At 39.0% G+C, this 12,019-nt stretch overlaps 1 protein-coding gene across 4 annotated transcripts in view; it reads left to right on the forward strand.

Annotated features, from left to right (window-relative positions):
- The window catches only part of NUP160 (nucleoporin 160), a 43,507-nt gene that overhangs the window by 13,642 nt on the left and 17,846 nt on the right, over positions 1-12,019 (forward strand). For all 4 annotated transcript variants that reach the window (XR_014027626.1, XR_014027627.1, XM_081336936.1 and 1 more), the window contains exons 11-19: positions 397-465; positions 2,023-2,103; positions 3,069-3,239; positions 3,819-3,918; positions 7,813-7,978; positions 9,382-9,509; positions 9,609-9,769; positions 10,364-10,497; positions 11,210-11,280. Coding sequence is in view for 2 of the 4 variants with exons in the window: in XM_081336936.1 (XP_081193062.1) it covers positions 397-465; positions 2,023-2,103; positions 3,069-3,239; positions 3,819-3,918; positions 7,813-7,978; positions 9,382-9,509; positions 9,609-9,769; positions 10,364-10,497; positions 11,210-11,280 (1,081 nt within the window). In the remaining 2 variants the exon portion in view is untranslated. The remainder of the gene's footprint in view (positions 1-396; positions 466-2,022; positions 2,104-3,068; positions 3,240-3,818; positions 3,919-7,812; positions 7,979-9,381; positions 9,510-9,608; positions 9,770-10,363; positions 10,498-11,209; positions 11,281-12,019) is intronic.

Here is a 12,019-nt window from a genome sequence, read left to right on the forward strand (position 1 = left end):
CTCCCAAATACGTTAAATATGAAAATATTAACAGTGATTTACATCATTTGAAAAAGGGCATAATCACACAAAGTTAATGTAATTTAATGTAAATTTAAATGTCTTATCTGTCTACTTTGGATTCAGTAGATTTGCCTATTATTTCAGAGGACTCTCTAGAAAGATGTAGCCGTTGCACCCAAATTTTGCCAAATGAGGAAAATTTGCTTCAATGTCTGTTAAAATGAGATATACTATATCTGATATGGCTGTTGACATTCCAATTCTCGACAGATTTGAGAGCCTGTGAAGCATCATGCCATTCACAATTTTAGTGCAAAAAAATAGCATCACACCTTAGTTTTTTAAAAAATCATACAAATCTGAATTGATACCAATTCTAGTGATTCTTTACAGGAAACGTTTACAGAGGCTATCTTCCTGCCCGGTCAGTTCACAAATGCAGCTTTGCTTAAAGCTTTACAGGTGAGTAACAGTCATTATTTGTTGGGGAATTTGTGCTAAATAAGCAAAAGTAAAAAACCAGTTTACATCTTTTTTGACACAAAATGGCAATGTTGGATTGCAACTAAAGAGCATAATAATTTTCTCCAATTCATAATTCTTAGTGATCTTCTATTAGTGTCATCTGAAAATAGCATTCTCTTGGATAGCAGTTGATCAGACTGAATTTGAAGCATAAACTATAGTATTAAATTACAGGATCCTATCATTGGGCAACAAATCACAATATGTAGTACTTAGTAAGTAGAAACATTTTTAAACTGGGCTTCCATTGTGCAGTGAAGTGTAAAACATCCTGTTTCATAATTTTAGCAAATTAAAATATTAGCTAATATTTGATTAGTGGGCATGGTTAAATCTTTTTTCCAAGTAAATAATTTTCCCTATACAAGTTAACATATTCTCTCCAACTAACATTTAGCAGACATAAGTGGTAGGAATTTACTTCTGTATTCTTCAGTGTCTGAAGAAATATGTTTTTAAATGCTTAGTTCTCTGAAAAAAGTTGATACATGTGAGAAGGCACTTGAATTAAAATAGAAGGTTATTGATCAGGTGAGTTAATTATATACTTGTAAAACAGGATATTATAGATAATTTAGGGAAAGTATTGCAGTAGAATAGGGTTTGTTTGAAGAAAAGAAACTATTTGATGATCTAACGTTTTATTCTCAGACAGGAAATCAAAATAAAGTCAGTACAGAGTTTTAGTATTAATAAAAATGCCATATGATAACTGCGTCTAAATAGAGTGAGTTCTGTAATTTAATAAATGGCATGTTAATAATATGCAATTTTGGAGTGACAAAGGAAATATTAATATGTTGATAATAACAAAAGTGCACAAGAGCAGGAAACTACATTATTAAGTTTCACACAAAGAAACAGATGAAATCAAATGAGGCCGGTGTGTGGTGTAGTTGGTTCACATGGTGTGGTAGGATGGAGGGTTTGTTGTCACTGTGTGTTGGGGGGAGAGAGCACGGGGGGAGGCTCAGCTAATCTCAATGTACACATGTTGTACTTTGACAATAAAGGTTTATTATTTATTAAATGTCGACAAAACTGCTTGATTGGATGTGAAGTCCTCAGTGCTCCCTGAGTTTGACTGGAAGTGAAATAAATTTCATACCACAAGTACTTTACAGTCCAAGACGAAACACTAGTAATAAATCTGATCAGAAGCCACAAATGGTCTTGAAGGAAATGCCTCTAATTAAAGGTTAAGGCAACAGTATAAGAATGCTTTGGTGACACTGGAAGACTAACATTATTGTTGTATCAGATTTTGGAAGAAAATTAGAATCAAGAAAATGATCTCATGAGATAGCATTTTAATTAAATAAGATGGATGTTAACTTGATAAGGAAGTCTGATATGATCAAAACTTGGTTCATTGCTCTTCTAAGCCTTTTTTAAACAAATAGTTTGCCCTTTTTTGTGTGAAAGGAACATGTATGAAATTGTGACACTTAAGATTTAAGAAGTGTAACTCACTCTCTGTATATATTTTTGTAGATTTTTTCTCAAGCTGAGAGATACAAAGACCTGTCATGGGATGAACTGAAAAAAGAAATTACTATCGCTCTAGAAGATGAGGTGAGATTAGATTTATTTCTGTTTTAAAGAATCATTCCAGTTATTTTTTAACTCTTGGCTGCTTGTAGAGTGGGATGGAGGGGTAGTTGCTGTTCAGCCACATTTCTCCTCTAACCATTTTATGACTGAAATGCACATATTGTGTTATGCCATACATCAGGGGTGTCAAACTCAATTTCATTGAGGGCCGCATCAGCATTGCGGTTGCTCTCAAGGGGCCGGGTGGGTATGGCCAGGGTGGGCGTGGCCTACTGGGTGGGCGTGGCTAGAGTGCGTATGGCCTACTGGGTGGGCGTGGCCAGCTCTACATCGTTTGCATCAAGGGTGCCTATGGGGGCCTGGGCAGGAGTGGGACAGATCTGAGGGTCTCTGGCAGAAGGAGGGTCTCTGGGCCAGGGCCAAGGCAGAGGGGGCCGTTCCCTCACTGTTTCCAGGATGGCTTCGTGGGCCACATGAAACCACTTTGTGGGCCAGATTCGGCCCCGGGGCCTTGTGTTTGACATGTCTGCCATACATGATCCTAAGCCTATCTTTTTAACCATATGAACATTTTATGACAGTCTTGTCTACATATAATGCTAAAACTGAGTGGGTTATTTCGTACATAACGCTAAGCAAGAATTAAACCAGATTATGGCTTAGTGTTATGTTTGAATCAGCCAATTATTTTGAAGCCTCATCCTTTTCTGTAGTTCTTGCTTAGTATAAGAAATAATAAAAATAATTTTATTTTTTTGGTTAAGAGTAATTAGAACACTGTATTGAAGTTTGATCCGCTTTGTGAAATGTTAGTTGCAGCTATTAGTAGAAATGACAATAGCCTAGGTTCACTGGTTTCTTAACATAAAGAAGTCTTCCTAATGAGGATGATTTTAAAATTAATTGGTTAATGGAATTAAAGTGCCAAGTGTCGTTTGATAAACGATAGGTAGCAAATTATTTTGTTTCTTCCCCCCTTCTCCCAGTTCCAGGGCAACGTGACAGAATATGAATTCTCACATGAAGAGTTCAGACAATTACAAATAGAATTCTGGTCAAAATTCTACGCCTACTGCCTTCAGTATCAGGAAGAACTTTCACGACCACTCGCACTTCTCTTGAATCAATATACTAATATGGTGTGTTTACTAAAAAAGGTAAGAAGCCGGCTATTTCAAGATCAAGCATTATTAAAAGAACATAATGGTCCCGAACTTTATTGTGTGATATTGAAACAACGTCTTTTAAGTCTGGCGTTCTACAAAATGCTTTCAGACCTATGTTTATTTAGTAAACATTCAAGGTGACCTAAGAAAAGAATTCCCTGATCGTACGTTTTACATATTTTTTTTCTTTACAGTCAACACAGTTGCTTTGCCTTTTTTTTTAAAAAAAAATTTATTTTGTATTGAGCTTCGCCACTCCCCAAATAAATGGGACAATCCATAGTTTTAAAAAGTTCCAGGAAATCATGGAAACCATTACAAAGATAATTTGATTGTTTTCCTCATAGTTCAGTTGTTTACCCTTATCTGCTATTTTCTAATATTTTCAAAACATATTTTAAGACGGAGAATATGAACAGCCATCCTGATGGCAGGTATTCGCTTTGCAGTTTGCACAGATGCGTTTTATATTTGCAGCTATATTTTACTTACCTGTATGATTTGAAATAAGAACAAACCGTTGTTTTCTGCTGTTTGAAACTAAGCTGGGGGTTTGTTTGTTTCCCACAGGGTTACTTTTCTTTTCTTGTGCCATGCTCCTTAATGGATCATCTTTATCTCTTGCCTGACGAACAGCTGATTAATGAAGTTGAAAGTGCTGGCTTAGATGGTAATAGAGATGGAGCTTACTATTTGTCTTACGTTATTTCAGTTCCAACCAATTCTTAAATTTTGGCAGGGTTGCGCTAATGGTTTCAGCATCCCTCTTTATTTACTATTGTGATTTTCAAAATTATAATCTGAGTTTAGCTTTGCAGAAGAAGAAAAAAATCCCACCCAGCTCTCTTCACTCCTCATTCCCCAGGTTTATTCCATAAGAAGATTTTCCATTTTCCATGTTCCTTTTTTATACTGTGCATTACTTTTCTAACAAAAGGCAGGCTGAATGAGATGTACTTTAGAGCTTAGAAGCAATTGTTTTAAAATAATAACTGGATAATATCTCTTCAAAATCTTTCTTCCAATACTAGTCTAAATTAAAAAAATTTTTTTTATCAGGATTAGCAAAGCTGATCCCTGTGGTCTGAACGCAATAGAACAATTATTTCTCTTGCCTTCCTACAGATAGTCCTTGTCTTACAACCACAATTCAGGGTCCAGAATTTTGGTTGGAAGTCATTGTGGTTTTTAAGCAGATATCCATGTGACCACTCTACTCAATGAGCACAACCCTGCCTCTCCCAGTTGTGGTCATTAAGGGGGCAAAGGGAAAGAGCTACCTGTTGAAAGAGAACATACATGAAGGAAACTCTCGTGGGCCGGGGAAACATAGCTCAGATCTTCAGGGTCCAAGTTCCCTTTCTCCAGTCCACTGCAGGAATCATCTTTCCTCAGCCCACAGGAGAAGGGAGTTCCTTCAGCAAGTGGCAGCAGCTTGCAGTCTTCCCTGCTGGCTTCCCTATTGACTTTCCCCAAACAACAAGATTGGCGGTATATAAATGTAACGAATAAGGTTGCAAATTTATTTATTTATTTATTTTATTACATTTATATACCGCCCTTTCCCGAAGGACTCAGGGCGGTTTACAGGGTGATTAAAAAAAAACCAAGATACAAAAGTTAAATACAAATTTTAAAAAAATATATTTGTCCCTGCATAAATAAAACCCCAGTTAAAATAAGATTAATCCTCAGCCTGGGCCAGAGAGCTCGAAGAGCCAGGTCTTCAGGCCCCGGCGGAATGAACGGAGGTCGGGGGCAGTCCTCAGCTCCACTGGCAGCTGGTTCCAAAGGGCAGGCGCCCCCACTGAGAAGGCCCTATCCCTGGGTGTTACCCGCCGGCAATCTCTTACCGGTGGCACCCTGAGAAGACCCTCCCTGTGGGAGCGCACTGGACGAAGGGAACTTGATGCCAGCAGCAGGTGTTCCCTCAGATATCCCGGACCCAAGCCATTTAGGGCTTTATAGGTCATCACCAGCACCTTGAATCTCACCCGGAGGGCAACCGGAAGCCAATGCAGCTCGCGGAGTAGAGGTGTTACATGGAAGTATCGGGAAACCCCCATCACAACTCGCGCGGCCGCAATGTGCAGCAGCTGAAGCCTCCGAGTGGTCCTCAAGGGCAGCCCCATGTAGAGAGCGTTGCAGTAGTCTAAACGGGAGGTCACGAGCGCATGAGTGACTGTGCATAGGGCATCTCAGTCCAGATAGGGTCGCAACTGGCGCACCAGGCGAACCTGGGCAGAAGCCCCCCTGGTCACGGCTCCTATATGGTCTTCAAAATTGAGTCGTGAATCCAGGAGGACGCCCAAGTTGCGAGCCCTATCAACGGGGGGTAACACCTCACCCCCCATCGTTAGAGATGGAATAGTCTGGTTGACCCGAGATGCCGATATGCACAGCCACTCAGTCTTGGCGGGATTGAGACGAAGCCTGTTTCTCCCCATCCAGACCTGGACCGCCTCCAGGCACCGGGACATCACGGCGAGGGCATCGTTGGGTTGGTTCGGGGTGGAAAGAAAAAGATGGGTATCATCAGCGTACTGATGATACCTCACCCCGAAACCACGAATGATCTCACCCAGCGGCTTCATATAGATGTTGAACAGGAGGGGCGAGAGAACCGACCCCTGAGGAACTCCACAAATGAGAGGCCTCGGGGCGGATCTCTGCCCTCCCGTCAACACCGACTGCGAATGGCCCAGGAGATAGGAGGAGAACCACCGTAAAACGGTGCCTCCCACTCCCAACCCCCTGAGACGCCGCAGTAGGATACCATGGTCGATGGTATCAAAAGCCGCTGAGAGATCTAATAGGACCAGGACAGAGGAACAACCCCTGTCCCGAGCCCTCCAGAGATCATTCACCAGCGCGGCCAATGCCGTCTCCGTGCTGTATCCGGGCCTGAAACCCTATTGGTACGGGTCCAGATAATCAGTTTCCTCCAGGAACAGAGGAAGCTGATGCGCCACCACACTCTCAACAACAAATGGTGATCACACGAATGCTTGGCAATCGGTTAGGTCGTAAGTGTGAACAAATGCACAAGATACAATCATGACTGGGGATGGTGTGGCAATCATAACCGAGGATGGAGTTATAAGTAACTTTTCCTGAGCCTGTTGTAACTTTAAATGATCATTAAGTGACTGGTTGTAAGTCAAAAGACTAACTGTAATTACATCAGATCTCTGCCAACTTGGAACGCAGATTGTCAAATTTGGTAAAATCTTTTTGCCTGAAATATACTGCTCAAAAAAATAAAGGGAACACAAGATAAGACATCCTACTATTAAATACAGTACATTGTGTTGTTTAAGTGTTCCCTTTATTTTTTTTGAGCAGTATATATACATTGGTATGCTTTCCTCACTGGTCAAGCTTTTATATTAACAATCTTACAGGATGTACAGCAGTTTTTACGGTACCAATATTATAGGATGTATAAGAACACTTATCGTAGAGCAACCATAAACAGGTAGTTCTCGACTTACAACAGTTTGTTTAGTGACTGAAGTTACAGTGGCACTGAAAAAAGTGACTTATGACCATTTTTCACACTGAAGACCATTGCAGCATTCCCCATGGTCACCTGAACAAAATTCGGATGCTTGTCAACTGTCCTGTATTTATGATGGTTGTGGTGTTCAGGGGTCGTGTGATCACCTTTTGTGACCTTCTGACAAGCAAAATCAATGGAGAAGCCATATTTATTTAACAACCACGTTCCTAACTTAAAAACTGCCATGATTCACTTAACAAATGTAACAAGAAAGGTCGTAAAATGGGGCAAAATTCACATAACAAATTCTCACCAACAGAAATTTTGGTCTCGGTTGTGGTCATAAGTCAAGGACTACCTGTAATCTTTATTATAAAAGGCGGGGTTTTTGTTTTTCCCCAAAAATGCTTGCCTTCAGATTTATTATTTGCTTGGTTTTGTTCTTGAGTTTTCCTCTGTAAAGCAAAGTTGTTTTTTTTATCTTATGAACTTCTTTCATATTTGTCCCCTTTTAGGAATGTTCTTTATATTTTCTAAGAGAATGTGGACACTACTTATACTCTACTTCTCTTGTTTGTCCAAAGAACCAAAAGGGGGGATGTTGTTGGAGTATCTTTCATTGTCTTCCAACATTTATTTAATGTTTATTTTATTTATTTATTTGATGTTTATTTAATGTTCTGTTTGTTTCTGGGGATACTGTCATGATCAGCTGTTTTTGGCTATCGTCTAATTTAAACCAGATAAATAAAACTTTTACTATCAGACCTAGATTTTTCTCTTCATTTTCAAGAGATTAATTTATACTGTGCCTAAGGATTTGGAAGCCGTTACCTCAAATCTCCTTGAAAATGGCTAATTGCAAGACTGAGTTGACATATGCAAAATGTACTGTCTCTAGCATCATTCACCATAGGATCTTGAGAAACATATTTCATCTTATTTGGGCTTTTATTTGACATACCAAATGAAGGGGACCGTAGTATTTTATGCCAGTTTAGAATGCACTACAAAAAGCTGCTTTATTTTTCGTAAATTGTGAACATAATCATCTTGTTGCAGAATCTGATTTTTCTCACGATCTTCTGAGTCTTCTCCAGTGCCTTCGATTAATTGGAGAATCGGTTTCTGTGGAAATGGCACTCACAATGGAAATGGCTTGCTTCCGTCTCCAGTCTCCAGAGAGAGCTGCTGAACAGATCCTTAAAGACTTGATTGCTAACGACACGTAAGCCTGGATTTTGAGCTACATGTGCATATAAAGATTGATTTGCTCATTTCCTTTGCAGCATTGAATTGATTAGATGTATTTACATATCTCTCTTGAGGGTATTTATTTTGACCATGACCACGAGTGGCTTAATAATTATCTCATGCTTGGATTGTTGTAATATATTCTAAAGATTCAGAAATATTTTGCACTTTTGTTATGTTGCTTGTCTTGAAAGGGAATAGTATAATGAACATGTATGTAAACTTTTATCATGTTTAAGGATAGGAATGGGAGCAAGAAACCCTGAGAGCAAACTATTCCATTCCACCATTAAATCTTGCTGAAATCCCCCAAATGACTTGAAATTGCATAGAGAAATTTCAGCCATTTTGCTGCGGAATTTCAGTGCCATGAGTGAGGGCCTTGGAAGCTGTAGTTGGTATTTTGTGGGGGGATGGGTAGTACATCTTCCCAGCATCTTCACCAGGCAGTTTTAACTTGCATTTTTCCCCAACAAGAGTTGTTCTTCCTTTTATTACAGAATGAATGATTATGAATGATGAATGAATGATTACAGACATTCCTGTCACTAATCTGTTGCACCTTTGGTTCACTTTCAGTTACTGGTTTCTAGCTGTGGAGGGAGACTGGAAAGAAGGAATGATAATTCAGAATATACAGCTAATAAAATGAAATCTTATTGAGCCTTTTCCCTTCAGGAAGCAAAGGCAGCTGATGCCCCTTATTAAAAAAAGCAATCTTCCAGTGTTAAGGTTCCACTTCTTTAGGCCTTAATCAGTTCTTGATAAAGAACTGAAAGATTTGAGCTTTGCTCTTAAAGTTTGGAAGTTTGTATTAGGCTCACTTGTTTGATCAGACAATTGAATCAATAGCTTTCTAGGAGAATAGCATGGCGTTTTGTTTTGTGTTAAAGCCTTGTATTAAATCTCTAGAATCTCTCAAGCAAGAAAATTGCCACATAAATTCACAGTTGAATTATAGGCATAGTGACTACATTTTCTTGAAAAAATAAAAGGACAGCGTTGAGGGCATATTTGAAAGAGATTCATAAGGATAAAAATCATTTTAGGTTTATAACTGCTTTACAAAGCAAAACCAAGAAAATAAATAAATCTAAAGGGCACATTTCTGTAATAAGGGCTGTCCTTTATAATAAAGGCCATATGCTCCCTGTAACTACATGTCCTGTGTGAAATTATTAATCTGCACTTAACGAACAGTATATGTCTTGATAACTAGTTTCAGAATAATGTGTTAAGGAAGTATCAACATACGAGATATCAATTTAAGAGTCATTGCGAGATAGTAATATGCCACAAAATTACTTCACTTTCATAATCTATAATCTCTTAATAATCTCTTAATTCAGCCTACTTAAATTTTACTTATTTTTGCAGAGAAAATATGATGGAAGATATTCACAGCAAACTACAAGAAATCAAAAGTCCAGTTAATGTTATTGGGATGCTTATCCGGGAAATGGACTATGAAACAGATGTTGAGATGGATAGAGGATTCAGTCCTGGTGAGAGGAGAACAGCATTAGCCTCTCCTTCCCACCCTCAACATTCTGATTGAATAGACGCAACTGAAGTTAATACATGTTTTTTGCCTCTTTCTACAGTTCAGCCCATAAACGTGCGCATGCATCTGTCACAACTTTATGGCAGTAGCACAACAGTAAATATGGTATGCCGGTGTGTGTACAAGATGTCCATGACACGGTTTTTAATTTGCCGGGACCTGTTGATTTTACAGCAGCTCTTACTACGGCTTGGAGATGCTGTGAGTATATCAAACACTAATATCCTTCGGAATCCTAAAACATCCTATTTATGGAAAACATTAGGGGCACATTTTATGATAGAGGGCAAGAAATAGATCAGTAATGGAAAAATTACCATTTTTTCTGGATAAATATTGTCATTTGGCACACGAGCACAACATGCAGAAAGTTGTTAATAAATTGCTGTGTGGTGTCTCTGGCACTGAACTTGAATTATTTTCACATTTATGTGTGATCATTGTTTCTTTCTCAATGTTACCAAATTAGGTAAAAGGTAAAAGTTCCCCCGCACATGCGTCTCCGTGGTCATGTGGCTGGCATGACTAGACGCCAAAGGCGCACGGAACGCTGTTACCTTCCCACCGTAGTGGTCCCTATTTTTCTACTTGCATTTTTACGTGCTTTCGAACTGCTAGGTTGGCAGAAGCTGGGACGAATAAAAGGCGCTCACTCTGTTACGCGGCACTCGGGATTCGACCTGCCAAACTGCCGACCTTCTGATCGACAAGCTCAGCGTCCTAACCCACTGAGCCCCCACGTCCCTTTTTTGTTACCAAATTAACTACAGTTTAATGTTTATTGACATGTTTCAGATACTTTTGGGAGGAGATCAGCTATTCCACACTCAACAGAACTTACTGCATCGTACATCTATTTTGTTACTATCTTATTATGTGATAAGGTGGGCAAGTCAGCGTTTGGCATCAGATGTTCCTGTTGATGAACTGTAAGTATTTTATGCTTAGTGTATAAATATATAGGTATATAATGAAGTATATAAAAGTGTCTATAAATCATACTTATTTTCCTTTGTATATAAAATAGGCATTTTTTATTTTTTTGATTGGAAACAATTTGTCCAAAGTCTGCTTATGACTATCAGAGTTTTCTTTTATTCTTTGCTGTTGTTTTCTTCTTAATATCCTTACTATATCATCTGTCCGTATCTACCTACCTACCTATCTTTTTCATTTTCTTAGGGATTATCTTAGTCAAACCAACAGTTTAGAATTACATTTCCATCGAATTTTGTGAGGAAATGGAGATGATTGTCTGTTATTTAAAACAGTGTACAGATGAGTTATGTTATCCTGAATGTCATTTTCATGTATTTCACTATATAAAATTTCCAAATTGATCGGTCTATCCATATTTGAAACTGTAAGACTTCATAAAGTCTTCATCATGTCATTTTTCAATGATGGATTGTTATTTTAAAAATAGGAAAAACAAATTTGATCATATCCAAGAAAATATTTAATATTCTTGTAGAAAGTATTAAGCTTCTATTTTTAATTATGATAGATCTTTGTCTTCCTATCAACCTATTTTTTTAAAGTTTTTATTTTAAGACTTTCTTCATCCTAGTTACAGTTAAAATATAGAGTTAGAATTATATAACTAAGTATGTTAAATGAAGATAATTGATTTTTTTGTAGGGAATCAAACCTACAGCATCTTTCGGTATTAAAGCTAACAGATTCCACAACAATAACACCATTGAAGCTGGGTAAGAAATGCTCTATATCTGTCTGTCTGTCTGTCTGTCTATCTATCTATCTATCTATCTATCTATCTATCTATCTATCTATCTATCTATCTTATTTCGTAATCACTCATCTCCCTCAGAGAGAGGCTCTGGGCGGTGTACAATATAATCAATAAAATTAACGTATTTTTTGGACCATGACGCACTTTCCCCCCCCAAAAAAAGTGGGGGGGGAAAACAAGGGTGCGTCTTATGGTCCGAAGGTGATCTGTATGGCCAGCCCCAACCTCTGCAAGTGGAAAGCAAGGGAGATTGCCAGGAGCACGAATCGGCACGTGCTGAGAAACGCCGATCTCGCGCTCCTGCAATCTCCCTCGCTCAGTTTCAGCTTCCCTTGCTACAAGAGAAAGCAGGCTGAAACCAGGAACGTGAATTGGCTGATCTCACGCTGCTGCAATCTCCCTTGCTCCGTTTCAGCCTGCTTTCTCTTGTAGCAAGGGAAACTGAATCCGAGCGAGGGAGATTGCAGGAGTGCGAGATCGGCCCATTCGCGTTCCTGGCAATCTCCCTTGCTCCGTTTCAGCTTGCTTTCTGCAAGAGAAAGCCGGGCCGCAGGGCCGCCTCCACGGGTACTGCTCTAATGTGGAGAGGGAAGGACAAAGAGGGAGGGAAGGAAAGAAGGAAGGGACAATGGGAGAGGGAGGGAGAGAGAGAAAGAGAGGGAGAGAGAGAAGGAGAAAAATAGGGAGAGAGAAGGAGA

The sequence above is a fragment of the Vipera berus genome (assembly GCF_964194415.1).
Source record: "Vipera berus genome assembly, chromosome: 1".
Lineage (NCBI taxonomy): Eukaryota > Metazoa > Chordata > Lepidosauria > Squamata > Viperidae > Vipera > Vipera berus.